At 34.1% G+C, this 27,927-nt stretch overlaps 4 protein-coding genes and 2 non-coding genes across 10 annotated transcripts; 1 reads left to right on the top strand and 5 right to left on the bottom strand.

Moving 5' to 3' along the window:
- Window positions 1-723: 723 nt before the first annotated feature.
- On the bottom strand, window positions 724-804 carry TRNAL-AAG (transfer RNA leucine (anticodon AAG)). The gene has a single exon. It is a non-coding gene; the product is annotated as a tRNA-Leu (tRNA).
- Window positions 805-1,425: 621 nt separating this feature from the next.
- LOC111020554 (splicing factor U2af small subunit B-like) lies at window positions 1,426-2,959 on the bottom strand. The gene is made up of 5 exons (XM_088121936.1): window positions 2,735-2,959; window positions 2,263-2,349; window positions 2,109-2,190; window positions 1,871-1,999; window positions 1,426-1,809 (listed from the first exon to the last, which is right to left on the bottom strand). The coding sequence occupies exons 1-5, from the start codon at window positions 2,957-2,959 to the stop codon at window positions 1,454-1,456; spliced, it is 879 nt and encodes a 292-aa protein (XP_087978062.1). The 3' UTR covers window positions 1,426-1,453.
- Window positions 2,960-3,128: 169 nt separating this feature from the next.
- Window positions 3,129-3,211, top strand: TRNAL-UAA (transfer RNA leucine (anticodon UAA)). The gene has a single exon. It is a non-coding gene; the product is annotated as a tRNA-Leu (tRNA).
- A 681-nt stretch (window positions 3,212-3,892) lies between these two features.
- LOC111020523 (uncharacterized protein C227.17c) lies at window positions 3,893-7,853 on the bottom strand. 2 transcript variants are annotated; one of them, XM_022297213.2, is made up of 4 exons: window positions 7,703-7,853; window positions 6,906-7,039; window positions 5,643-5,761; window positions 3,893-4,288 (listed from the first exon to the last, which is right to left on the bottom strand). In XM_022297213.2, the coding sequence occupies exons 2-4, from the start codon at window positions 7,009-7,011 to the stop codon at window positions 4,175-4,177; spliced, it is 339 nt and encodes a 112-aa protein (XP_022152905.2). In that variant the 5' UTR covers window positions 7,012-7,039; window positions 7,703-7,853; the 3' UTR covers window positions 3,893-4,174. The 2 variants fall into 2 exon arrangements, with proteins under 2 accessions (XP_022152905.2, XP_022152907.2); XM_022297215.2 differs by having other exon boundaries at window positions 6,906-7,035; window positions 7,703-7,835.
- Window positions 7,854-8,486: 633 nt separating this feature from the next.
- On the bottom strand, window positions 8,487-17,967 carry RAD5 (DNA/RNA helicase protein). 3 transcript variants are annotated; one of them, XM_022297212.2, is made up of 20 exons: window positions 17,153-17,966; window positions 16,841-16,974; window positions 16,498-16,633; window positions 16,271-16,324; window positions 16,047-16,187; window positions 15,815-15,966; window positions 15,654-15,738; window positions 15,288-15,548; window positions 15,003-15,149; window positions 14,742-14,894; window positions 13,529-13,596; window positions 13,272-13,394; window positions 13,098-13,197; window positions 12,901-13,013; window positions 11,015-11,293; window positions 10,711-10,911; window positions 10,042-10,135; window positions 9,893-9,964; window positions 9,226-9,324; window positions 8,487-9,042 (listed from the first exon to the last, which is right to left on the bottom strand). In XM_022297212.2, the coding sequence occupies exons 1-20, from the start codon at window positions 17,717-17,719 to the stop codon at window positions 8,914-8,916; spliced, it is 3,108 nt and encodes a 1,035-aa protein (XP_022152904.2). In that variant the 5' UTR covers window positions 17,720-17,966; the 3' UTR covers window positions 8,487-8,913. The 3 variants fall into 3 exon arrangements, 2 of the variants coding, with proteins under 2 accessions (XP_022152904.2, XP_087977822.1); XM_088121696.1 differs by lacking the exon at window positions 10,711-10,911 and having other exon boundaries at window positions 17,153-17,967; XR_015789732.1 differs by lacking the exon at window positions 8,487-9,042 and having other exon boundaries at window positions 9,248-9,324; window positions 9,893-9,987; window positions 17,153-17,967.
- A 584-nt stretch (window positions 17,968-18,551) lies between these two features.
- LOC111020544 (Phototropic-responsive NPH3 family protein) lies at window positions 18,552-22,117 on the bottom strand. Of its 2 annotated transcripts, none has more exons than XM_088122120.1 (4): window positions 21,392-22,117; window positions 21,134-21,203; window positions 19,457-20,645; window positions 18,552-19,365 (listed from the first exon to the last, which is right to left on the bottom strand). In XM_088122120.1, exons 1-4 carry the CDS (start codon window positions 21,396-21,398, stop codon window positions 18,796-18,798), a joined length of 1,836 nt encoding a protein of 611 aa, XP_087978246.1. In that variant the 5' UTR covers window positions 21,399-22,117; the 3' UTR covers window positions 18,552-18,795. The 2 variants fall into 2 exon arrangements, with proteins under 2 accessions (XP_087978246.1, XP_022152932.2); XM_022297240.2 differs by having other exon boundaries at window positions 19,457-20,665; window positions 21,392-22,109.
- Window positions 22,118-27,927: the final 5,810 nt, after the last annotated feature.

The raw sequence follows: 27,927 nt of genomic DNA, 5'->3' as shown, positions 1-27,927 counted from the left end.
GATAAAAGGTTGTGGAGTCGAATAAAGGTACTAATAATCATCAATTGTAGGTTTGAATTTAAATCTTTTATTTTCATTTGAAACTTTTAAATTCTTTATATTTTGACAATTGGATAGTGTATAAAAAAATATTATAAATATATATCTATAAATTTAAAATAAATAAATATGGTATATAATGAAAAATATTTTAAATAAAAAGAAAATATGACCTTTTTTAGAATGAAATGGGCCGTCAACCCAATAGGAAGGAGATGGGAATTTTATTAAATAAATAAAGAAAATGCAAAAAGTTCTTTTATTTTGACAATTGGATAGTGTATAAAAAATATTATAAATATATATCTATAAATTTAAAATAAATAAATATGGTATAATAATGAAAAATATTTAAAATAAAAAGAAAAATATGACCAATTTTTTAGAATGAAAATGGGCCGTCAACCCAATAGGAAGGAGATGGGAATTTTATTAAATAAATAAAGAAAATGCAAAAAGTTCTTTATATTTTGACAATTGGATAGTGTATAAAAAAATATTATAAATATATATCTATAAATTTAAAATAAATAAATATGGTATAATAATGAAAATATTTTTAAAATAAAAAGAAAAATATGACCAATTTTTTAGAATGAAAATGGGCCGTCAACCCAATAGGAAGGAGATGGGAATTTTATTAAATAAATAAAGAAAATGCAAATTGGAAAAATTGATATGATATGTTGAGAGTGGGATTTGAACCCACGCCCTTTCGGACCAGAACCTTAATCTGGCGCCTTAGACCAACTCGGCCATCTCAACTTCATATTACAAGTTAGATATTGAATTTAAAACATTACATATAGTATACATGTATGTCAGCATATATATATTTTGATATCTCTATTCTTCATCAAATGATATAGTAATGATTTACTTTAGTAATGCTACTTTTCAAACATGATTTTGATATATATATTTTGATTCACTCATATATTCACTCAAAATAGGAGTGTCATCTATATAAAACGAGAATCACAAACTTGTTAAATGGATAAGTGGAGAAAATGGAGCAATTTTAGAGGGACAATGACGAGCCGATAGGGCGAATAGTATAGGTTTAAAATCTTTTATAATCCGAAAAAATTGATCAACCTAATCCAACCCGATTGAGTTACACACCTAACAACTCAGAAGAGTAACTGGATCGAAGCAATTTAAAAATTTTGTTGTTTCTACTCTTAAAGAGCTAAAGAAAAGGCCAAGAAAAGTCTGGAAAACAACTAAGACGTTTGGATATGAGTAATACTGAAATTTTAATTAATGAAATGCAAGTCCTCCAACAGAAGCCTATGTAGTAGCAAACAAAAGAAACCATACCTGAATAAAAGTTTTAGTAAACAGATCAGAAACGGCTGCTGCTGCTGCTCATAGCTACAAGTCTGACTTGCATTCATCCTAACTGGTCTAATTAATGACTACTTTTACTTCCATCAAAATTGGCATTGTTATGATTTGCTTGCTGTCCTCCTTCCCTGTTCCACTGCTCAAATCTAGCTCGCCTCTCTCCGCTCCCTTCTCTAACTGGACTTCGGTTCCTCCTTCCCCGCAGACTACGACTTCTGCTTCTTCTACGACCTGGGCTTGTACTACTCCTACTCCTCCTGCTCCGGCTTTCATGATAAGCATCTCGGTCATCATACCTCCGACTATGACCATGTCTACCATAAGAGCGTTGTTCATAATTCCGATGCCTATCGAGGCTGTGGCTCCTGGTCCTAAACAGTCTGCTCCTCAGCTCCCCAAAATGAAGTGCACGTAGCAGAAGTAGCAATTCAGAGTCAATATAAAGACACTACATAAAAGGGAAAGTGAAGGAAATATGCATACCAACTTATCCTCTTCAGATGCATGAAATTACAATAGGGACCAAAATTACACATGTTCTCTTCGTATCGTCTACAAGCGGCTACTATAAAGTCTGTCACTGTAGAGAAGTCGACTCTAATTAGAAGTCCTGCAGAAATTACGCATCCAAATTCAAGATTGAAAGCTGTATAAAAATTATGCAAACATGGTAAAAGCAGATCATATTATACATAAAAGAAAACGGAACTCCAACTAACCACCATAATATCTGTCCCTAAGATTCTGAAGAGCATTTGCGGCTTGCCCCTCCTCTCGATATTGAACATAAACATTACCCACCTAACCAAATGAAATAACATATAACAAATGCAAAAATATGGAACATAAACAGAGGGAGAAGACAGTTTTTACCATGTGGTCACCTAGGTTGTCACAGACATTCAAACTCTCAATCTCACCGTACTTGCTCATTTCCTCGAATATATCTTCATAGAACTCCTAAAATGTGCACAAATCAACAATTAGGCGACAATTTTTCTACCAGCAAAAAGAATCAAAACACAAGATCAAGAACCAAAGCCCTCCAAAAGAAATAATGGGAACACTTTTCATTTTGGTTCTTGTAATATTTGGAGAACATTTTTCTATACAAGAATTCATTACCACACCACGAACATGCCGCAACAGGGTAACAGAGGAGAGTATTATCTAGCTCTATTCAAAATTACACGATCGCTTAAATATCAACCAAATTAGACAATCTCTAACACTAGGGCAAAATAAAATTGAGTCCGAATCAAGATTGGCCCCCAAAATGTCAAGATTCATAACAAAAATTTATACTTCCGAACACATTAAAAGATCGAAAAGGAAAATAAATCACCTCAAAATGGCGCTGGATCTTACGAGGGTCGATCGGATTTCCGCGCGCGTCGACACCAGGGCTAATCGTATCAAGTCTCTGGTACATATTAGAAAGCAAGAGTGTGGGGCTTATGAGAGGCTTGGGGTGCAACCGGGAACACTGATCGCCATGGCGGCAGGCCCCGACCTTGGAGTAGAAGGGACAGTTAGCCCTGCCCATCTGCGTCCCGGAAATGGAGGCCATTACAGCACCTCTGAGGACGACGGAGAAATTGCAGAATCCAAATTCGAAGTGCAACAATTGCCAACGATTATGAACAGAGAAAAAAAGTTGGCGGGAACAGGGCCTATTTATGCTCTCTATTAATATCTAGTGAATAATATATTTAAAATTATTCAATAACAATAAATTGGCTGGTTTGCCCGAGAGGTTAAGGGGGAAGACTTAAGATCTTCTGCACATAAGTGCGCGTGGGTTCGAACCCCACAGCCAGCAGTTTTTTGCTTTATTTGTTTATTATCTATAATATTTCAATGGGAAGATTTTAAATTACCCCTAAATTTGGGAAGTTTAATCAATTTTTATTCTAAATGGACTCAAATTTGAATAATACTTTCAAGTTTTATCTTGCTTAAATTTTTTTCTTAAAATTAATGAGTTTTTCAATATATATATACTCGTTAATTTTAAGAAAGAAGTTTACCAAAAATCAATTTCCTCCAAAAATAAAGTTTTACGCACAAAAATAACTATCAAGTAAATTTCACCAACGAAGCTCGGTCAATTTCATAATTCATACCAAGTTTCTTTTTAGAATATTTTGGTTTTTTTTAACAATTTATGTAATTATTAAGTCAAAGGTCCAATTTAACATAATAAAAAGGTTATGGTAAAAGTTAAACTCATTTATCAACGTTTTTTTATTTAACTATATATTTATCTCTATTTTCGATAAGTAAATAGCGACTTCTTCAATTACAAATTGAACCACCATACAAAAAATTAGGTATTTTCTTTTTCTGCTTTGAACTTTTTAATTTATATATTTATGTTTGACTTATATCACATATAATTACCATGTTGCTATTGAAAGATTTGTGATTGTCTTATGTTTTAGAAGTGGCTCAATTTTTTAATCTATTTTATTGGAAATGCAGATCAAACATAATTGTAAGATTTTAAAAATTATGCAAGAAATTTATTTTGATCAATATGATAATCACATCTTATTCTATACTTAACCGTCATGAAAGTAATAATTCCTTTGTGGTGGCTACATCGAATAATTCCTCTACAAAAACTGTTCTCGGAAAAAAAAAAAAAAACTAATGACGAAGACCGCCCGTGCCCGTGTTGGGCGAGATAATCACTTGTGTCCTGAAGAAATAATGGATGGAAAACTTGAGGAATTCAAGAGAGGATGATGAATAATAGAATAGAAGCACATAGAATTTGTTTTCATTCCATTTCATCTAAATGCCCAAAAAGTTGTTTCCAATGTGATGATGATTCTTCTGGGGTTCGAAAAGTCCAGATGTGAGATTTCGCTTTCTCTCGGCTTTCAAGAATTTCCTGCATTTATTTTTTTATAGGAAACGTTAGATCTATATTGGAAACGAGAAAAAAGGAACAGCCTAGAGGCCGGGAGATGAGCAAGCCCCCGCCAAACAAAAGCCTAGTGAAGGAATAGTAAAAAAATTTCCTGCATTTCAATACATCTTTTTACTTATAGAGCAATAATAAAAAGTAATATAGGTGAGGACTGAGGAGACCCTTAAAAACAAGCTACCATATTCTACATTGATCTCAACCAGTGTGTGGAAACAAGATCTTTGTTTTTCCTTTAGATAAGAAACATTTGAGTAAATATAGAGAAAATAGGGTATTCAAACCCACACCTACTAGAAGACATTATCCCAAAAAAACTTTTCTTGTTTGAAATACAAAAGATGAATAGTTACAAATTCCTTGCCAAGAGTTTGGTTTCAGTAAAAGTTATATATCGTTAATTTTTTTTATATCCGTGCATGTTTGAATCATCTTGTGTGCACCTAAATTATTCTCATGGAACGATTGTCCGACCCAACTAAATTTGGTTGCTAAAGTAACTCGTACGATATTGAATTCTAGATAGATGACTACCATGATTTGAACTCATTCTTTCAAAGACCTTTTATTTTCATTGGTCCTTACTGACCACCAGACTAACCCAGAGTGATTTAGATTCATAATGTTAATTATATACCAAAGTGTCTGCTGGAAATAAAACAGAACAAACGACGGAACTGAACTTCATTACTAAGCTTACAGAGAGCACTACCAACTATGATAAATAATTTAACAGTATTGCTCTCAAGGATTGTCAGAACTACTGATCTTGTCGAGTACAAGGACCAAACAAAAGAGAATTCACTATTATTTAGCATTTTCAAACTCCTCATAGTTGAATAAGAGGTTTGGGCAGATTCAAAATAGGAGGCATATTGAGGTGCAATAGCCCTCTAAAGTCTAAACATCAGTTACAAAAATTTGTGAGCTTGAAATAATTGAAGTGCTTAATGTATAAATAAATAATAAATAATAAAAAAATTAATGTTATGTAGTATGAGATAAATAAAACTTAATTTCTCATATAGAAAATGCTAGTAGTTCCTTTAAATTATTAATGAGAAGTTTATTGCTCATATAAAAAGTGCTAGTAGGTAGGCCATCCAAAGGACTCGAGGAGACACACCTAAAAGCTAGAAATGGTATCTATATTAAGCTTTTGGCTCACTTGAAATGTCCATTACCATCTATGTCTAAGGCATATATCCTCGACCAAAAATCGGAGGTTCGAATCCTCACCCCACATGTTGTTGACCTTAAAAAAGAAATATATATCTACATTTTATGCACCGGCAAGTATTTTGTATCAGATATATACCTGAACCTCAGAAGCTCGTTTTGTCTTGAGACTTAAACAGTCGACAAGAGCTGTCCATTTGTCAGAACAGTTATCGAAAACCCCAAGCCTGTAGTATTGCTGCATTTGATGAACTGGAGCTGCCAGTAAATAGAACCATTAGATTTACAAGTTGACAATAGGGTGTAAAGATGAGAATTATACAGCTTCAACAAAAAGGAACTAGTTAAATATATATGTGTGTGTGCTCGCGCATTAAAACTATTGGTTTGAAGAATAAGAAACATGCGAATGTGAAAACAATTTTAACCAAATGATGAGGAAAATAGTTGGTGTTGGGAGAATAAAGAACGTATAAACAATTCAGGTAAAAAAAATTAAATGATTCATAATCGTGTATATCTTACATTGGTTCCGGTCTGGTTCAAATACAACAAACCATGGAACTGATTGGTTTCATTCCTTGACCAACTGAACTATTAGATGCTAAAAAGTTTAACAAACAGAACCTTCATTCAATTTGGTTCTTTGCATCCTTGGTAATTTTTTTATTTCAGTGATCCCAAAAATCCATTTTTCGTCATAGTTACTTATAAAACCAAAGTATATGAATACAGTTGAAAAAGTAAGCAGATATTAGTGTAACTATATCAATTGAAGGTTGGTTTTGTTCGGTTCCATAAATTTTATGCAATTGAATGAAATTAGAAAATCAAACAAATGAAACCAATCAAAAGTAAATTTTAAAAACAAAAACAGAACAAATCATTTTGGTTCATTTTGGGATTGGTTTGGTTTTGTACAGCCTAATTAATATGGAACTTTATAAACCTCTGTCCAATTCACCTAATGGTAAAGAGACACTACAAATAAATATCTTTAGTTTGTAGGTTTATTCCTGCAAAATCCAATTATCACAATCTTAGGAATGATCCAGCAATAGTGTGCAGATAATAAGGCCAGCTCTTTAAAATAGAATTTGTGCAAGCCCAAAAAAATATGCCATTTAATGATCAAAACAATACATTAGTTTCCAATAGATTAGATGGATCATGGAGAAATAATTCCAAAATACAAGTAAATTTGTTCATGGTTTGGTTTTCTTGAGCTATTCTATTATACCGAGGAGCTTATCAATCAAAAGTAAGGAATAGTGTCACACACTCTAATTTAAACAACAAGAAGAGGGCAAAAAACACAAATATGCTTGTGAATAGGGATAAGGTGTGAAAGTAAAAAACAAAATAAAATGATGAAAATTGTGTTCATTTTAAGGTTACTTACAATAACAGAACCACAGAGCATCAAAGCAGGTGGTGCAGGACAACCGCCCCCTCAATCCCGTAGGCTTATCCTCCTTCTCTGGCGTCAATTTCTCAACTCCTTCCATGCCTCCCAGTTCAAAAAGTATGACCTATCTAAAAATTTCAGATTCAAGAAATCAGAATCCATTACACACAACAAACGTGCAGGAATTCTATGCACAATAAGGATGGTATAAAATTAGCATAACATGTAATTAACAAGTACTTTTACATAAAAATTCAGAAAACAATTGGACCCATTGACCTGCTTTTATCACCACTGATCGGTATCACAGTAACAATAAAAATATTGCCAAATCCAATCTTTTTAGTACACCTCCTTTAAAGTCCAAATTAATCTCAAAGAAAGTAATCAGTATCCGAACTAACATTTAAGTGAACTTATCTCTTCAAAGGCCATGTAATCAACAAATATGGAGTGAACTTTCAAAGTCAAATCAGCAGATAGACGATTATGTATGCTTCTGGAACTGATTTAGGCAGAGATTATAAAATCGCAAGAACCACTCATATCCTCCCCTCTGTAGTGTAATTTAGGAAATGTTGGTGAAATTAGAGGTGTTGATGGGGTGAAGGAGAGAAAAGAACTGCTCTGAGATTCGCACAAAACAAACTACACTAGCCATGGGAATTTTTCCGCCATTTACACGTCAATAAACTTAAAACTATCACCATTTCCAACAGCAGTATCAATTTTGAATCAGCGAAAACTGGGGGAAGAGAAAAAGAGATCGGGAGAGTGAGAGTGAGACGCACCGGAGAAGATGGAAAGAGGAGTGGAGGGCGGCGAACGGCGGCAACGAGCGGCGGTGGGTCTGTTGAACGCAGAGGTAGTAGCAGAAGGTGAGAGGAGAAGAAGATGGGAGGGCTTTGCTTCTTTCTTCTTCCTCCTCTCAATCACAGCAGAATCCTTTTTCTTTTTTAAAAGAAAAAATAAAATTAAATAAACAAAGTAAAATGATATGATACAAAATAGAATGACTTAATCTATTATTCTATTTTTTTATTATTATTATTATTATTATTATTATTATTATTATTATTATTATTATATATATATATATATTTCAACATGCCACTTTACTTTGTCATTTTTTTAATTCAACTTTATTTGTTATTTTTTCATTTGTCAGTCCTAAGTTATAATAAAAAAATTTAAATGCCAATATTACAAAGTCTTAATTTTATGAAAATATCAATATAGATTAATATTTTGAAAAAAAGAATGACAATTATTTAAATTCACAAATAAACGTACATAAGAAAAATTATTAATATTAATGTATATCCATATCAGTGATATTTTATTTATATTTATATTTTATCAATTTTTTGGTATAATACTCTAAAAATGTTGATATGTCACCTACATATGTTCGATCCGGTAAACATAAAAATATCGTCCACCAGTGTCAAACCTAACAACATAAAAATATCAGAGCCAAACCAAGTATAGCTCAAATGGTTAAGGCAGCTACCTTTGACCAAAAGGTCAAGAGTTCAAACCTCCCCCCAAAGAATGTTGTACTACAAAAAAACATAAAAATATCAGAAATATAATAGCTTTTTAAAGTATTAATCACATAATAATGGTTTGTAAACAATGCTCGTTTCCCCCTTCTGTAAGATTTCAAAGCCTTCACCCAATAAACACATCATTGTTCTGTGTTCTAACCCACTAATAAACCCAACTTTTAATCTCCATGACCTGTACAGAATTCGTTCAGATAATTTTATTTAATTTACAGTAAGCTCTCCACTTCTACTCTAAAACCCATAAAAAAAAAACAATAACAATAACAATACTGTAACCAAATCAGATCTCAGACAACAAAATCTGTCGGCTTTGCATAAAAATGGCCTTGAGCCGACTAATTTCTGAGGTCATTAACCATGTGATTTGCCATTGCCATTGCCATCCAAGAGCTTCATGGGCATTAGGAAATCTTTGTGATTCATTTACTGCATCAACTTCCAGTAAAAAGCATCTTCAACTCTTCAATTCGCGCAGTTCGAACCTCTTGATCGGTTAAGGCACCGGAAATTAACCGTTGTTTTCTTGCTTGTACTGCCTCCATTCTTTCCTCCACAGTACCCTGACAAGCAATGTTTTCAATCATACAACATTGTCACATTCAAATGTCAGGTAACAAACCAGTTGACAAGTCTAAGTAGTTCTAAACTATTCTAATTCAAACATCAACACTTAAAATGCTTCCTTGCATTTAGAGATGTTCCAAGACGTGTGATACTAAATCAAGTTGGAAAAGAGATTGCACCTTCACGATAAAACGCTTTATTTTAACACTCTTAGTTTGCCCGATGCGATGAATCCGCATAACTGCTTGTTCTTCAACTGCTGGATTCCACCATGGGTCCTATAAAGATTGTTTAACCATTGACAATCAATTATGCCATCGAGATTACTGTTCAAAAATTATATAATCATCTGCTTTGAACGAGTGAAGAATGAAATAACCAAGCATATATGAACGCAGCCATCACTATTACAATCACGTAACACATATCTATGAAAATTATGAACCATTATGAGAGGACTTCTTCAAATGCAGTTTTTGTGCTGATATTCCAATTCCTACAGCTTGTGACCAAGTGAATGGATTTTTTTAAAAAATGAAATAGCAATATATTGGAGGACCAAGAGATGTGAATCAAATACGGGTCTTATCCAAAATAAGGAGTTACAAGAATCCTCAATCAAAATGGTTTGAGAGAAATTAAAGGATTTTCGAGAGCAAGAGCAGATCTTCGCTTCAGCCTAGCTAAGTTTAAAGCATTCTATAAAGAAGCAATCAGCATATTAGTTATTCTATAGAACATTCGGCTTGTTCATAAAACCATGACAAAGGAGCATTGTAGCATAAAGCATCTGTAAAGAATCAATCAACCTATTAGTTAGTTTATGGTTTGATCCATTAAGCATACCAGTACGAAGGCATTTGAAGCAGCTGTCAAATTTATTCCAACTCCACCAGCCTTTAGTGACATCAACAACACCTAACATCACAACCAATCCCCAACTTTTACCATCAAACAGCCTCCCACACCAAACTGCAGAAAGTAAAATCGCATACCAGAATTCCATTATCCTCTGAAAACTCTTTAATTACTTTTTCTCTCTGCAGCTGATTTAAAGTCCCATCCAGACGAAGAAAAGGAATGTTACTCCTAAGATGGAAATAAAAATAATTACAAAAACCTTACATGCAAGAAATTATAGAGAATGGAATATTATAAGTTGCCACAGAATGTGATAAAGAAATATGAGAAACAAGTAACGACTGGATGACAACTCTGATGCATGACTAGTACAATTCACTAAGAGTATCGGTATACTTGTTCAAATCCCCACATTACCACAGCTAAATTTTTTTAAACGAAATAAATTGATCATGATATCACACAATAATCATTGCTTCTATCAACATTTACATCGTTCTGTATCTAACGGCAATATATAGATGTTGTCACATGTTTTGTTAGACATTTTCGTAACAAATCCAGGCAACTTAAACTTGCATGGACCTTATCGTAGAAGAATTGAGGCATAAAAATAACAAGTATTCTTGGACATTTCCTCTTAACTTTGTCATATATATTCCATTTTGTAATCCTTTTACAAAGAGGATGCCCCATCCTCTAACTTTCTTTGTACAGTAATGTTTTCAATTAGCACCAAATAAAAAGCAATGAATTACGGGCATGTATCAGCTCATCACAAAAGAAACTTTAAGATGGCATACCGAGAAAGAGGAACTTGTAAAAGATCAAGAAAGGCAGTCCACTGGCTGAATAAAATACTCTTTGACCCGGACAAACGAATAATTTCAAGTTCATTCATCAGAGTCACAACTTTGGACGATTCAATCCAATTTTTCTCAATATCAATCTGGAAACGGCTCTCAGTTGGAGCAGTTATAAGATCCTGTCTATTGATGATTTTCCTATAGAGTAATCATATAGTTAATACTTGAGGGAGTCTGAGGTGGAGACACATGCAAATCAAAAGAGCCCCAAAATAGAAAATACTAAAATAGGATTAAGTACCTACAAACTGGACATAAACCAGAACTAGAGTTTCTCCAACTTGCCAAAAGGCACTCCCGGCACAAACGGTGAGCACATGGTGTCAATACTGCATCTTCAAATACTTCAAGACATATTGGACATTCTCCGTGTTCACCAGCTCGAAGCTCTTCCATGACTTCTTGGACATAAGCACGAGAAGGCACGTCTCTACCTTCTCCTTCCTGTATGTTTAGACTGCCTTTAAGAAAACGCTTTGCTAGCTTATTTAGATCAGAATATTCCTGAGTATCACCTCGACTGCATAGAGCAAAACCACCAATTAGTCTTCATTCAAATAATAGGCAACAAGAAAAGCAAGCTATGGTCTGGAGTATACTACTTTAATAGAAAGAATTTATTTTCATTTTCCTGAGCTATAATATATTTGCGTTCAAATAATTTCCTTCCAGCCACAAAAATTAGTGCATACAAAATGATGCTCGTGAATATGTTACAAATAATACAGTGAGAAAATCAATGTAAAGGAAAAGATCAATGTAGATTTACCAAGCTCAATAGAACTAAGGAACTTCCTCCAGAAATAACTTTATTGAAGACCTTTCCTCAGAAACCACCCACTAAATAAACAACTTTATTACTGGTTCCTGCCCAAAAACTATTTTATTCCGTGTTTTCGAGGCGCACACGGGCGCTCGCCTCAGGCGAGAGGCGAGGCGTTTTCGCCTAGGTGCGCCTCGCAAGGTGCCCAGGTGAGCGCCTTCAATCGGGCACTCGCCTTTGGGCGCCTTGGCTCGCCTGTCGCCTGAGGCAAGGCGATCGCCTCCTTCAAGAGGCAATCTGCCTTATTTTTTTATTTTTTATGTGTTTTTTTTTAAAACACCCTCCCCTAAGCGACCCAAACCCTATCTCTGCCTCCCCTCCCTCTCGACATTCACCTTCACGAGCTTCAAGCCTTCACCACCATCAATCTCCGCCGTTGCTTGTCTTTATTTGGAACTAAACTTATAGAATTTGGTTGTTTTATGTATCCTGTTGACATTTACTATTTTGGTATTAATTTTTTTAAGGTAATTTATGCACTATATATATAATTTTTACTTATTTATTAAGGTGCACCTTACTTCAATCGGATGTCGCCTTTGTATCGCCTCTCATCTCAAGGCCATCAAAGGGCTTGTTGCCTTGCGGTGCATCTTGCACTTCGAAAACACTGATTTTATTGTGAACCATGGCCCTTAAGCAGCCTCAACACGATGGGTCCAGAAAATCAATCTCTCCATGGTTCTCAATATTTCCTTTTTTCTAATGAGAAACCAAGCTTTCATTTGAGAAAAGAATGAAAGAGAACAGAAGAGCAAGTCAGTGAACTACCAAAAAAAACAGCCCAAGACCAGGGGAGCCCCACAGCTTGAAGAAAAATATATGTTCTGCTCATGTGTGTCTACGGTACACTCTGGTTCTGGTTTAGGCTGATGAACGAGTTAATTATGGATTGGGTTTAGTGTAATTCAGCAAATTCTTTTGTTTACAAGTCACCAATGATCAGAAGTTTAGTTAGCAGAACAAGGTGTTTCGGACATTGATGAGGAGAGGACAAAGGAACGACTTCGGGATGATGTGGTTTTTTCCTTGGCTTTTTGGGCTCTCAAATCTAGATATTTTTGTAATTGGCTTCACTAATTGGCTCCACAGTTGTTTGTATATCTTTTCTTAGTGAAATTCAGTTTCTTATATATATACTTTTATTATACAAAAAAACACTAAATATACAACTTTCGTACAAACCATTAATTCAAATGGCCTATGAAATTTCCACTTTCTAGATACCTCAGCATCATTGCAATCCTAACTCCGAGGGCAGGACTGAAACAAAAAGCAAGTAATAAAGATAGGAAAAAAAGCACCTCATCACAAGAAAGGGATGATCACAGCATTGCCGAAGACGTAAAAGTAGCTCCAGTATTGATGCATAATTGTGAAGGACACGTCCTTGCTCAACAAATTGATCAAATTTCACCTATTTTTGAATAACATGTCAAGCACGGCAATGGCTCAAACCCAAAATAAACATGAAGCATATGGGCGAGCAGTCCTAGGTTACCTTGGATTTTTTGAAGAGTGCCTCATAAAAGTCTTTTTCAGCATCTGTAAGTTCACAGTAAACCACCTGAACGTCAGCTGGAGGAAGAATTAAAATTGGCCTGCAGCACCCACCTGTTACGATCAGAATGTGCATTGGCAAATATCAAATGACAAGTCTCAGCTAGTCACTAACCTGCCTTCTCGATCTTTACTATATTTGGTCCTCCTCAGCATGATTGGTTTTAAGATGGTTTGAACCAATTTTATCCCTCTCTCATCACCCTCCTCAAATGGCTTTTGAACAATTTTATTCCACCTAAATTAGAAAGGAAATTTGTTCAATGCAAAAACAATTATGGTACATCAAAGCATGCAGAAAAGTGCCTTCAATACCACACACTGAAGAGAACAAGAATTTGAAATTACACTATATATGTAGAAGTTACTAACCATGCCCAATTTCCCCAAGGTTCAATCCGCAAAAACCGAAGAAGACTGAAGATATCCTCCAGGTTGTTCTGAATCAGTTACATTTAAAAGGAGACAACCATAAATGAGATTTAGCATTAATAATTCAAATCAAGAAGTAACCTGGAAGGAAAACACAGCATTGTTCTGCAAATAGTTGAGCCCAAAAGTCCATACATACTAGGTATTAGATAACAACAAACTATACAAAGTTGACAAGTTTAATGCAAGCTACCATATGAGCTCTATGAGAAGCTTTAGTTGTTGATCCCAGTGCTATAAACCAATCATTTTTAGGGTAAAAATCAATTTATGTCCCTAAACTATGCAGGTTGAATCAATTAAAACCCTAAACTAATAATTGTATCAATTAAAATCCTAAATTTTCATAAGTGAATCAGTTTGCACCCACCACTATGGTTTCTATTTGAAAATCATTAATAAACAATTCTAACAAGTGCGTAGACTTTTTTAAACGCAAGATTAATGCAATATTAGACAAAAATATTGGAATTAAGTGGGTTATAGCGGTTTTCATCAAAAGAAATATAGACGAATAAGAGAAGACTACACTACCATATTGATAGACGAATAAGAAATATAGACGGATTAAAAACCAACCATATTGATGAAAGCTACTACTACCTACTTGATTCTATCATTTCTCTCTAATATTTCATTAATCTTGCATTTAAAGAAGACTACACACGTGTGAGAATTATTTATTAACCATTTTCAAATATAAATCATAACGGATGGTGAAAATTGATTCACTTATGAAAGTTTTCGATTTTAATTGAAACAATTATTAGTTGAGGGTTTTAATTGATTCAACCTACTTAGTTTTGGGATATAAATTGATTTTTTCCTTAATTTTTAAAGCATGCAATATTACTAATAGAATTATGGTTCTAACTTTAATAAATTAATAATTATAACTACTGCTTGTCTTACACATTCTGACCACACCAAACATCCCTGTGTTGACATAAAAGAAAAGGTATAAAATAAACCATTATTTTTAATGCCCAAAAAATGGTTTTTCATAGTTTCGGCTGTCAAAACAAAAATTCCAAAATAGACATTTTGTTGGGATTGCAACCCCCCACCCCCCAAAAAAAAAATTAAAAAGCAAAAAACTGAAAAGAACTGATCCAGAGATCAAACTACAAAGAACTTCACATAAATGCTTTACCTGGATAGGAGTGCCAGTAAGACACCAGCGACGGTCAGCAGCTAGTGCAGTAGCAGCAGCAGATATTTGGCTTTTAGAGGACTTAATAGTGTGAGCCTCATCAAGAACAACCCTAAACCACCTAACTGAATATATTCCACTTTCTTCAGCATTCTACAAGCAGATTAATAAAAATTATATAATATTTAAAATAAATAAATAAACATAACTCAGTAAATGTGAATTTAGAAATTACAGGCTTAGAATGAAGTTGGAAACTACCTCTGCACCAAATTCTGAAGCTAAAACCCCATAGGTAGTGATTACAACATCGCTCTGTGCCAGAGCTCTTGCATCCTTTGATCTAGTTTGACCATAATGAATGTACAGAGACAGAGATCCAGGCCGCACATGAGCTTCAATCTCTGCCTGAAAAACAATGTAACCATTCAAAAGTATTTCTCAAATATGATAGACCATTTTCCTAAGCATAATACACGGAACAGATTGAAGTCTTGAGGTTTGAGCGAGCAATTTGTTACAGCTGAATGATAGTGAAATAAGTACCTTCCATTGTCCTAGAAGGGTCATGGGACAAATAATCAAATTGCCACCACTTGCTAGGGTATTCCTCTGCTGCAACAACTTCTCAAAACCTGTAATCTTTGCCTTCTTCGAAGGATTCGAAGATTGGTTCATACTGCCATCACCACCTTCAACGGAGGTAGGTGTCAGCTGACTACTGGATGTCCCACCTCTTTCTGAATGAGCAAGAAGAAGGGATATGGTCATGATGGTCTTCCCAAGGCCCATGGCATCGGCCAGAATCTTTCAATAGTAATAATAAACCAACTAGTCAATAAAAAAAGAAATAGAACAGATAACACAAGCAGAAATGTGTTTATAACCATGATTCATTATTTAAGATTTTACCCCTCCTCTGGCCATTTGGAGAGTGCTTGGGAACTCGGTCGTTGCATCACCAGAAAAAGCATTTAAATAGATGACAAGCTCCCTCCTGCAAGATAAGAACATAGTCAAACAACAAATTACAACTGTAACTCACGAAACCCAAAATAATCCTGCATACTTACTTGTCTGCAAGGCGATAGGCCTCCCAACATGGATGAAGAGTTGTTGCAGCCTCATCTATGCACTTTCCTTTCTCCAGATATATCATCCAATGAAGAGCCTGCTTTTGGTATGGCCGAAGTTCACATTGGAGGGCATTAGGTGGATCCATTTCCTATAGACAACATTATTCTAAATATTACAGTCTGAACTGCACTCCACCAATGAACAATATTCTTACAAAAATAATAGTACCTCCAGCTCTGAAGTGTCTCCAACACCAACAATATTCTCAATCTCAGCATCTGAGATTGACTCTCCATTTTCAGTCTCATTATCATTTTGAGAACAACTCTTCAAGGTACGGGCTAATGAGGACGGCAGACTATAACTAACCTGTCGTATAAAATGTCTTTAGAGTACAGGCCTAACTTGTGTAATCAGCTATGAGTCATATGACAAAGTTACTCTGCTCAGACCTTCGAGTCCAATGGTCGCTTTCGTCCGCTCAAGTCTTCTGGAGTAAATTCAGCCTGATTTCATTCAAGTTGCATCATTTCAATTATATACATAAATAGATTTATGCAATTGCATATATTCACAGGACACACATGATCCAACCCTCTAATTCAACCTATCTCTTAAAATCACAGAAAAACAGATTGAATTTACTAAACTGATTATTGCAGCAAATAATAAATACTACCTTCTTCAAAGGTGTCAAGCCAAGAAGCCGGAACAAAGTTGGGAGAGGATGAATAACTGATTCCGCAGCTGCATTGCTAGCTGCCTTAAGAGAGGTCTGCTGGTGTTTACGAAGCAAGGAGCTGTTAATGTATACACTGCATTGCGATAACACATATCTTCATTAGTTAATAGAAGCTCCACATCATGGACAAGAACCTTTTTACCTCGTAGGAAATCAGAACATACTTGATATGTCAATGTTGTACCATGATCAATCAGAAAAAGTATAACTTAAAAAATCAAGACAACAAATGAGAGAGAGCAAATATATATGTATGACACTGATAATATAGGTAACGTACCTTACAGATAAAATTACCGTATCCATTAGGGCCAGCAGTTCCGGAGCAGATTTACATAAACCCTCTACCCTGACCTTTCTATCCCTCACCAACGGCAACAGGCATCGAGCCCATTCATTGGGTATTCGACCAATCTGCCAAAATCCCATAAATTCGTATGCTATAAGAACAGGAGATTATCATTGACGAAAGAAGGGGGGAAAATAGGCTTCTAATAGTAGGCCACTTAGAAATAAATTCCCTTTTGTTTAAATGAATAAAATCAAAACATAAACTGAAATGGCAGAATTCCACACACACAAGACAGATTACCTCCCCAGAATCTTTTGTAGAAAACCTCACAATCTCCGAAAAATTGGCCATGTGCCTTCCCTTCCCGAAAACCTTAGCCGGTAATGGCGTTTTAGACCCATTCCTCGAAGGAAACATGAACACCACTCCATCGCCAGGCTTCACCTTCCTCCCTTTAGACGTAGACAGCCCAGCCACTTCAGCACAGCCAACGAGCCACCACTCACTCCCAATCGAACTCGAACATGGAGTGGAGGTTTCCATAACAGCATCCTTGTCCCCAACAATACACGGACTTCGACTACAAGTAACCTCGTCAGGCGACGGGGAGTTCATGCCCTCATTGCGAATTTTCCTCTTCGACGTAGAGGCTACAGGCTTGCTCTCATTAGCAACATCAGAATTTTCCTGAATTCGCGGTTTATCCCTCGTACTGAAACTAGAGGGCGTATCGTAGATAATGTTAATGGCGGCGGTGGCGTCGTTCTTGGCCAGGTGGAGAGCCCTGATGATGTCCATATGGGAGAAGTCGGGACCAACGATGGACCGTACCGTGGATACGAGTTCATCGCTGATCTTGCTCCCCATTTGGGAATTGAAGGATTAAAACCCTAAACCTCGCAGAAAATTTTGACGAAGCTCTACTGATTCTTGAGACGGAATCGCGGCCAAGGAGAATTTGAAACGAAGGGAATCAAAGGGGCGGAAAAATGGCGGGGACTGGGAGTTCTATTGAAGGAGAAGCAGAGCAGTGGAGAGGCGCGTGAGACAACATTGGCCGTGGCCTTTTCCCGCCATGCGAGGCTGAAAGTTGAAACTAAACTACTGTGCTAATTGCCACCCCAGTATTGAATATGTGACCAAAATTTTTTGTTTCTTAATTTTTTTAATTTCGACAACATGTGACACGTGGAAGTAGGGTTTGTCCTCCTTTTTTTTTCTGTCTCTTTTCTAATTTTATTAAAAAATTTATAATTTTTTATTTATAGTTTCACTTCTAATTTGTTCTACATAAATAATGATTTTGTTTTACCATTCTTAAATTTATAGATGTTGAGATCATGCAAAACGTTATCAAACGGACTCTAAAAATTCAATTGATGATATATGTTTTGACCAATTAGATAGCTAAAAATTTTTAATATAGTATTTGTAAACGATAAAAAATATCTAATTTAAAAAGTATTGTATATCTAATTTAAAAAGTATTGTTGAATAAATTATTTACCTTGGTTTGATTGAACCGAAGAAAGAAAAAATAAAACAAAATTAAAAATTTAGAGAGTATTGGAAACATAATTCTATATTTTCAACTAAACTAGTAATTTAGACTACATTTATAACCATTGAATATTTTAACCAAATTTTAAAACACATTTATTTTTTTTAACCAAATTTAAAAAGAAAAAACAATATTAAATGAAGAAAAACATTCACTAGTATAATACTTTGATATGGAGGAGGATACAAAGAGATGTTGAGATATATATATATCTTACAACGATGCATGATGAACAGCAAACGAGTTCAGCTGTCTCAGAAATTTGTTTTCATGAGGAGAAAAGGAAGGAAAGTGCCCCCAAGAAGAAACAATACCAAGCACCTTCCTTTCTTTCTCCTCCATACAAAGCCCACGTTTGCCGACGCATCGACTTCCCCGTGCCTCAAAATAGAGAGAAGCTTTTCCTGTGTCGAGAATGACGAGCTGGACGTCGCAGCTCAACTGAAGCTCGTGGACTGGGACCGACGCTTTCAACGATATCTGATTGAGCATCCGACGTGCGAGGGAGAAGCTTGCACCCGATGCTCCTAGCAACCGTGCGAGGAGAAGTGGTGGAGTTATGTGATTTTTTAACCTTTTTCATCTCTTCCTTCATTTTGTTGAACTCTTGCTCCAGTTCTCCAACTCTAGACCTCATGTTATCCAGATCCACCTTCAAAACTTGATTCTCCCGCACAACGGTCACCCACCCGTCTCTCTGTACGATCTGACCTGTCATGTCGAGCGGGGCTGCAACGGGACCTGCCAGAGCACTTTCAGTGTCCAAGACATTGAGACAGCCAGCTAAAGCTGTTCTCAACTGCATCTGCTCAAAGAACAGCACTTGAAGGACAACTCTAAGTGGCAACCTCTCGTTCTGGGATGCATGAGCACAAGCATCAATCGATAACTTCCGATAGTCGATCACGTTGCAAAGTTCTTCCCGCTCCCTGGCAGAGAGAAAAGGGTGAGCCTGCACAAATGGCAATATTAGCTGCAATTCAAACATCGATATAAAATAAACTTATCACAAAATCAGAAGCAAACAGTCCATCGATATCAACCTTGAAATATATGTCAAGTGCTCTATATAGCCCGTCATGGAAAGATCTTGACGCATCTGGTATGGCCTCTGCAAGGGATCTGATTTTTAGCGGTTTCAAGTTTACATCTGAAGCAACTTCTGCCAGATAGCTATCTATCAGTCTTGCTACCTTTTTCAGTTGTCCAGATCCTGGTGATGCTTCAAGATCAAGTGATGCTGGAGAGAATGCGGTCACCATTGACTGCAAAGATGTAAAATGATGGATGATTCTTTCAATGCAGTCGGTGTCATACAACGTATCGGAATCCGAGTACGAGGGAATTAGGAGACCATCTAGAGTTGCCAACTCAAGTTGCATTCCGATTCTCCTCTCTAACGAGTCCATACATGGTCTATCCACACCCAATATCAAAGCAACTCGAAGAAGACCGAGTAAGAAGCGGCAAAATGATTTTCCCTTCTTCGAGGGAAGAAGTTTTTCAATAGTTTCCAAAAGAATTCTTTGATCAACGGCAGCAGGTGTCAAGCTAAAACTTGTAACTGTCATAGGCTTTCCAATTTGTCTACCGTGCCAGCGGCTCAAACCTGGCAAGTACTTTCTAGCATAATATATTATAGCACCCACCAAATTTTCAGGCCTTAAACCTCTTGCTTGCATTGCCTTGATAAGTTTCTCAAATAAATTCACACTCAGATAAGAAACATCTTCAAACCACCAGTCTGATTCTGAGCTTCGAATTTGAGCGCCAGTGTTAATTCCATTCCACAGAATGCTTCCACCAGGGCTCTGTAAACTACCATACATCATCATAGGCCATCCGAACAAGCTAGGATCCGTGCAAGCCATCACAGAAAGAGCATCCAAACATTTTCTTACTATCTGGAGCTTATCGGCCCTTTCCAGAACAGATTCTGCATTTTGAAGAGCCACTATACAATCTTTCCAGTGGCGAAGTATGCTGTTGTGAAGATAACTCTCAGATTTGGAGATCAAGTTATCTTCCCCAAACACATCTGTCATTTCAAGATAGTCTGCAGCACAATACACGGTTATAACATTTTTCGGTGTCAGTTCGACCCGGCCACTGTAGCAAAATTTTGCCACAATGTAGAAGGTATCAGGGCCACCAGGGAAATCTTCTAACGCTGCTTGGAAAATCTTCCTTGGGGTATACTGAGATTCTTCATATATTTGAGCTATCTTCCCACTTTTTGATATCAAAGGAAACTGCATTACACAGCATTCAAATTTCTTGATTTAAAAACCGTTCTATAACTTCGAAAATACTCGCCACAATAACTTCATTTTTTGAAACAGGTAAGACTAGAAGTCTAGAATTAAAATATTTAAGGTCCCAGTATTTTATTTTAGTTTTTAAAAATTAATCTTATAATAACTACTTATACATATGCAAATAACAAATTTGTGGTAAAATTACATTTTTCAGTTTCAAAATTTGGCTAGATTCAAAAACGGTTTTAGTAGATTAGAAAGCAGAAAAAAATATTAGTAAACGCGAGTGATCTTTTAAAAACGGAAAACAATCACAAAAACATTATCAGACCAACAATAAATTAACCATGGTTGATCAGAAAATGTCCAGTTTCAATGTCGATGCAGGTAAAAAATTGAAGTTCTAGTAAAGAACCCCGCTGAAGAGAATGGAAAGTGAGGGAAGCAAGGGGTTGGCTTTACCTTATGAAGATGAAAGTGTACGCCTTCAACAGAAACAGTGATGTCACTGGGCAATCCAGCGCTGCAAAACCTGCAAAATTAATAACAAAAAAACGTGTCTCGGTTATGCAGAACAAATTGTTCGTGATTTCTTAGCCCCATAGACAAAGACAACTTCTTTGTTGGGTTCAGATTATTTGACTTCATAAACTTAGTATCTTCTACAAAATCACTACAGACTGATGAACCAGACCTAAATTGAGACTTAAGAGCACCTACCAATCATTCCCTTCTCTGTAGAAATTGGAAACCTTCCCAGCAGGAGCCATAGTGATTTTCACCAGTAGAAGAACAACCCCCTGCTCTCTAAGAAGCAGAATTCATCTGGTAAGGATCAGACCCACATAATTTCCAACAAGCAAATCCGCAAAAAATATTCAAACTCCCAAAAGAACCAACGGGCAGAAGAGCAAAAGCCCCACAGAGGTTGGCAATCCCAATTCCCTTTTGAGCAAAAAGCCTCGAATGGTCAAACCCGTATCCAAACATCACAACCCATTACAGAAAAAAGCAATTCCAATCAAAAAGGCCAAAAGGGACAGAAGCCCAGAAGTTCATCTCGAAATCCCACAAAGAAACGAATGAAAACAGCGACAAAAAACCAGGTAAAAAGAAAAAGGGGAAAAGAACAACTCGCTAAGTGAAACTGCGGGGAAAGGTTGTGGCTTAAGGAGGAGGAGGAGACAGAAATAATGGTGGGCGGTGAGGAGAAAGGGGGAGAAATGAAGTGGGTTTTTTGGTTCACGCTTTTTGTCGAACATGTTGGCTGCTTGCCAGAGGCGAAAGCATTATTGGTGACCATTGACGCGTGGGAAGGCGTAATTTTAATTTGGGAGTGAAAGTGAAGTGAAGCAGAGGATTTAGTGAGTTTTGGAGAGAGAGTTTGATTTTGATTTTTGTGGATGATGATAGAGTGGTTGGGGAGCGGTGGGGCCGATGAACACTGCTGTGAATGATCAGCGGGCGATGCGATCCTGAGGAAGAAACTCCACAATTCTCTGCAATTCAAAATCAACGAACAGGCTGCAGCAGCAGTCCCCCCTTTTCAAAATTTGTCTAAAGATCGTTTGACGACTCCATCTTCCAATGTCTGCCTTCCTCGTTACTCTTTTCATTTTTCTTAAATCGCAAGTTTAATCTCCATGTTCTTAATTTGTTTCTTAATTTGTAATTTTGTATTTTACGAGATATTTTTTATTTACTAGACAACAAAATTAATTTCTTTTTAGGATAACATCCGATAGTTTTTTATCAGAAAAATGTATCAATTTTTTTTTTAGAATAGAAAAAAAAATGTATCAATTAGCGCTCCCTTTGACAACGGTTTGAGCTCGAAATCGTTAAGCTCAGATTAGGTGTAGGTCGGAGTGGACTAGACGATCTTCTCTCAACTGCCAAACACCCTCCCAAAGCACTCGAAGAACCTGCAAAACAAAGTTAGCACTTCGAATAGCAAGTTAATATCAGTCGACCTAACTTGCTGATTCTATCTAGGATTGCGTACTTTGCATTTAAGACATGAGTTTCTATTTATAGAACTTAGGTCCGACAAGAACCCTGACACACCCTAAAAATACGTTGTTGGGTTCGGAAGAGACAATTTTACGGACTTTACTGAAGGTCGGCTCGGCTTCTTAGGTCATACCCCAACTGCCAACCTCGACGTTTTAAGGTTAATTTCTATGTTTTGCACAAATGCCGATTTTCCTACTATTTCGATCCTGACACGTGGCACGTTAAAATTCTCATCCGACCGCAACAAAATTAAATTATTTATCTAGTACAATTTTATCTTTTAATTTCTGTCTAATAAACCATGTGAAATTTTAAAATTTTGAATAAAATTTTATAAGGCACTAACAAAATTTAAGTACTTTTTAATACAACAAATGTGGAATAGTTGGTTCAACATCACCTCTCTATTTAGCTAAGATACATGAACGTTCACGTATTAGATAAAATTTAGGGACTTATTAGATGTAAAATTGAAAGTTTACTGATTTATTATGTGATTTGTATTTTTCAAATTTGAATGCAAAAGGTTTAGAAAATCCATTTAAAATTTGGGACGAGTATATCTCAGCGTTAGTTGGAATATACCTTTAACTATGAGATTGTGAGTTCGATCATCCACCCCATATATTGAAAAAAGTTTTCATTGGTTTAGTATATTAATATTGATTTATTTCACACGACGTCTTGTATAGAATATTAGACTTTGTTCTTGGTTCCACTCAAAAGGTATTATGGAGGTTACCATCATTCCTTCATGCCATGGATCACTTCCTTCCTTAATACTTTGTTTGCACTCCTTACAAATCCAAATCCAACAATTCGAATACACGAAGTTTTTATTTATTTATTTATTTTTGTTGAAAATACATGCCTTAATCAATTCAACTAACACTTGTTTTTTTCGTTATTTTATTATTAAGTTCAAACTTTAATCTAATACAACCAATATGAGCTGCTCAACAGTAATTGATATCTATTTATCAAGAGGTTATAAGTTCGAATCTCTACCCATACTCGTTGTATTTAAAATATATATATATATATATATATATATATAATTTCAATGCATGAATTGTTCGTGATATAATAAATGTTTATGAAATAGAGGTTTGCTTGTAATGTGAGAAAAGTAATTAGTCTTCATAGTAACTTGTGATGATTAATTTGGGTGTATGATTGACATTCACTGTCACGGTTTTCTAATTAAATCTTCAACGTCTTTCAAAAATCAATAACAATTAATGTAACTTTTTATCATTTATTTTTCAATTCTAACATAGTCAAGCTTGAATTTTTTTTTTTATTTTTTATATAGGAGTTAAGTTTGGTTTTAAAATATCTAGTTTTGCACCTCACATTTTTCGTACTTAAAAAATAACGAAAAAATAGAGGAAAAAATAACGAAAAAATAGAGGTACGTTTAGTGGGTGATCTCAAAATGAGATACACAATTATATTTTATATTTTCAATGTTTTGAAATGTGTTTAACAACATATTTAGAAATTAAATATCAATTTAAAAAATATTATGTACTAGGCTACTAGTATTAGTTTACCAATTAAATATTCGGTTCAATCTAGAATATTATCTATTGACTAAATATTATCTCTTAATTTTTGGGTTCGTACAATCTCTAATATTTATCCTCTAATTCTTGTTGATCTTGATCGGCCTATCGACAGCTGTTGATCTTGATCGGTCTATCGATGGTTTGTTGATCTTGATCGGTCTATCGGAAGCTTGTTGATCTTGATCGATCTATCGGAAGCTTGTTAATCTTGACCCCTCTATTTCATGGGCTTAGGTGGGCTTGGACTCATCTGATTCTAAGTCAATTGCCACGGCACAATCCCATTGGGTCAGCTTATGTCAATGACATGACACAAATTTTGATTGAACCAATTTATATGTCACATGTGACGCAATCTTATTAAATCAACTTATGTCATCATATGGTTATAACATAATTTGATTTGTCGAATTCAAATGCCCAAAAATAATATGTTACATTATTTAATTGGCCTCAATTTAATGACATAAAATTTTGTCATTATAATTACGTGAAATTTGTGATTCACCCATATTCTAAATTTTGTAGAATTATTATTTTACGATATTATATAATTTATAATATATTATATTTTATATGTTATAGTTTTAACAAATTAAAATGATATTTTTAAAATTGGGATGACTTTTGTAGTACAAATTGAAATGACTGTTGTAAAGTATTTAGTCGTTCAGTTTCAAGAAGAGTCATGCTGCAATAAGACGAACCATTTGCTCCAACTGACCGACTTTTTATTAGCATCAAAAAGTGCCGTCCAATGTCGAATATATATATAATATAATATAGGAAAAAATATATTTTCAGTTTCTCATATTTTAAATAAATATCTATTTAATCCTTAAAATTTCAAAATGGATAGAAGATTTAGATAGATTTAGATTTGATATCTATGTGATTCCTGAAGTTTTAAAATGAACATCTTTATTCATAAAGTGAGAAATCATTTTAAATTATTCGTGAGCTAACTTTTGACTCACTAATATTAATATTAAAACGAAGTGGTATTTAAAATATCGACTGAAATAAATATATTAATTTAATAATATATTTTTCATGATCGAACTCTCTCTATTTCTTTTTTTCCTGTAAATTATCTCTCTTTTCACCTATTCCTTCCCGCTCTCGAGTGAAACTCATCTACGCTATTGAAATTGACTCATGATTCAAACCAACGATCCCTAGCTACTATAATATAAGTATAGCTTTCCATAAAAAAATATATTTTAAACATCTTTATTGATATTTAATTACTTTTGAAATATTATTACATTTTATAAATTAATTAAAATAAATATAAAACTATTGTTTTTTTTAATTATTTTTTTGTGTAATTTGTTTAATTATTAGCCAAATTTCATAGACAAACACAAATTTTGGTTACAAAGCCAAACTGGTGTCAGATCATTTCTGTTATATCTACTACCAGAATCAGTTTTAATCCAAACATTCTCACTATTTTGTTTCAGGCCTCAGCTGAAAAAATAGCTTTTTCTGAAGACAACAGGAAAGATCCAGAAAAATTAAATTGCTACATTTGTAATCCTATATTCTAAAATATTATTTTTATACAAACATTTTGCACATTATATTATAACGGAAAAATGTTATACCCACGTTTTGTTGGTACGTTCGTCTTGATTTATTACACGCGAGCTTATTAAAGATGAGTTGTTACGTATGTATTTAGATTGCGCGTAAAATATATTTGTCAAAGTCTCCATTTGTTAAAGTTGTGTTTAGATGATATAGCTCATATATTAATGATTTGATTGAAATCATTAAAATTATTTAAAAATTTTGTTTTTAGATGAAATTAGGAAATAGATTTTCAGTATAAATAAAAAATAATAATACATTTGTTCGTCCATTTTTTAATAATTATTTTATAAAACTGATATTTAATTATTTTATATTAATTTATCTAATGTATAATTTACCAAATGTTATCAATAGTTTCTTTAATTATTCGTTATTTTTTACTATGCTAACTAAAATTATTTATTAATTATCACAAAATAATACCATTCTAACTTAACTTTTTTTTTGCCTTTTTTTTACTTAATCAATACATTTGATTCAAAAGTTTAACATATTTTAAATAATTATTATTTAAAAATTATTAACTTCAACACAAACTAATCAAAATAGTTAAATTAATTAATTATATATTTCTTTAACTAATTATACTAATATGACTTTTACACTGCACTCTTAAAACGAGGTTGACAAAACTACAAATTTAGAGAAATGAAGTGGTTAGATTGTATAGCTTGCTTGGACTTGAAATTTAAAATAAAACGTTTAAACTGTTTATATATGTGTGATTAAAATGTATTAATATTTTAAGCCTGCACAATTTATTTTAATATAATTATTAATCTAAATTATTTTTAATAATTATTTTGTGAAATAAACATTTAATTAGTTTTTGAATTTAACTTAAAAAAAAATTGAAGTGTGAACAATGTATACATAAATTAGTATATATTAATTTATCATTATAATTGCTCTAAAATATGAAGTTTATAACGAGTATAAATGAAATTTACACTAGGTTAGTTTTTGTAAAATTTGACATATAAGTTTAAAATTGAACTAAATGATCGTTGTGGTTCCAACCGATTGTAGAGGCATTCATGGGTTGTGTTGGGTTGAGGTACTTTTTAGACCCAATCCAATTGTTCGAATTGTAAATCTATTCAACACAAACAACTCTTAGCTTACCAAATAAAATATTTGGGTTAGGGTTCGTTGTCAGTTATATTCAAAGTATTTTGTAACAAAAAAAATGATAACATTTAAATATTTGTTTATATATTGTTAAACATTGCATCAAAATTTGTAATTTGATTTTATTTATATGGAGAAAGTAACACTCCAAATTTAAAATAAGCTGTAGAATAAATAACTCATAAAAAACATTGATTGAAATAAAATTAAAATAAATATAACTTTATGGAGAGTAAAAAAAAATAGTTTGAAAATTAATAACAAATTCGATTTGGTTCAGTTTACGTGAACCTTTGAACCAATCCAACCCATATAATTTTCATTTATTTGATCACAACCCACCCAAAAAAAAAAAAAAATTTATAACCCAACCCAATCCTGGGTTGATATGTTTGTTTGGGTCATTCGATTTTTTAACGCCCCTAACCTATTGAACCAACTTGATTGGGCTAATTTATTAGCTTTTCAATTTTAGCTTTCACTTTGCAAATTAAGAAAAAATATCAATATATAAATTAATTATTTATTACTTGCAAATTTAATTAAATTCACTTGCTCATTTATTATTGAAATTACAATTAATTAATTTTCTTATTTAACTAATATGTTTCATTAAAAAGTTAAATTCATTTTAAAAGATAAGACTAAAGATAAAATTTGCACCGTAACAATTCCAAAGAATAAAGAAAAAATATTGTTGCAACCTAAGGGTATAATAATATTTGCTGTAGCAAATCTTAATTTATAAACCTGTAAAATAAATATGAGTTTAGCTTACCTAACCCTACCTCATAGAAGTATTTTACTATTTTGTTAACTCACTTCAAAGTTCAAGAGCATTTTACATAATTTAACCATAAAAGTATTGTCAAATTCAGATATAATTTTTTCGGATATCTTATTAATTGATTATTGTATACCACTTATCCCTTAGGGATT

The sequence above is a fragment of the Momordica charantia genome (genome assembly GCF_013281855.1).
Source record: "Momordica charantia cultivar OHB3-1 chromosome 3 unlocalized genomic scaffold, Mcharantia_2.0 BLBB01000003.1, whole genome shotgun sequence".
NCBI classification, from domain to species: domain Eukaryota; kingdom Viridiplantae; phylum Streptophyta; class Magnoliopsida; order Cucurbitales; family Cucurbitaceae; genus Momordica; species Momordica charantia.
This window is presented reverse-complemented; position numbering and strand designations above follow the sequence as displayed.

Bases quoted from the DNA above. Each gene is read 5' to 3' on its own strand.
- LOC111020554 (XM_088121936.1), bottom strand. From the start codon at position 2,959: ATGGCCTCCATTTCCGGGACGCAGATGGGCAGGGCTAACTGTCCCTTC. The intron at 2,191-2,262 runs GTAAAAACTGTC...TCATTTGGTTAG, and splicing joins ACAACCTAGGTGACCACATG to GTGGGTAATGTTTATGTTCA. The intron at 2,000-2,108 runs GTTAGTTGGAGT...TAATTTCTGCAG, and splicing joins TAGGGACAGATATTATGGTG to GACTTCTAATTAGAGTCGAC.
- LOC111020523 (XM_022297213.2), bottom strand. From the start codon at position 7,011: ATGGAAGGAGTTGAGAAATTGACGCCAGAGAAGGAGGATAAGCCTACG. The intron at 5,762-6,905 runs GTAAGTAACCTT...ATTTACTGGCAG, and splicing joins TGCTCTGTGGTTCTGTTATT to CTCCAGTTCATCAAATGCAG. The intron at 4,289-5,642 runs GTATATATCTGA...AAATAAATGCAG, and splicing joins AACGAGCTTCTGAGGTTCAG to GAAATTCTTGAAAGCCGAGA.
- RAD5 (XM_022297212.2), bottom strand. From the start codon at position 17,719: ATGGGGAGCAAGATCAGCGATGAACTCGTATCCACGGTACGGTCCATC. The intron at 15,739-15,814 runs GTAAGTATGCAG...CTTATCTTGCAG, and splicing joins GCCTATCGCCTTGCAGACAA to GAGGGAGCTTGTCATCTATT. The intron at 14,895-15,002 runs GTAGTTTCCAAC...ATCTGCTTGTAG, and splicing joins CTTCAGAATTTGGTGCAGAG to AATGCTGAAGAAAGTGGAAT.
- LOC111020544 (XM_022297240.2), bottom strand. From the start codon at position 21,441: ATGGCTCCTGCTGGGAAGGTTTCCAATTTCTACAGAGAAGGGAATGAT. The intron at 20,666-21,133 runs GTAAAGCCAACC...TGTGTAATGCAG, and splicing joins TACACTTTCATCTTCATAAG to TTTCCTTTGATATCAAAAAG. The intron at 19,366-19,456 runs GTTGATATCGAT...CCATTTGTGCAG, and splicing joins CACTTGACATATATTTCAAG to GCTCACCCTTTTCTCTCTGC.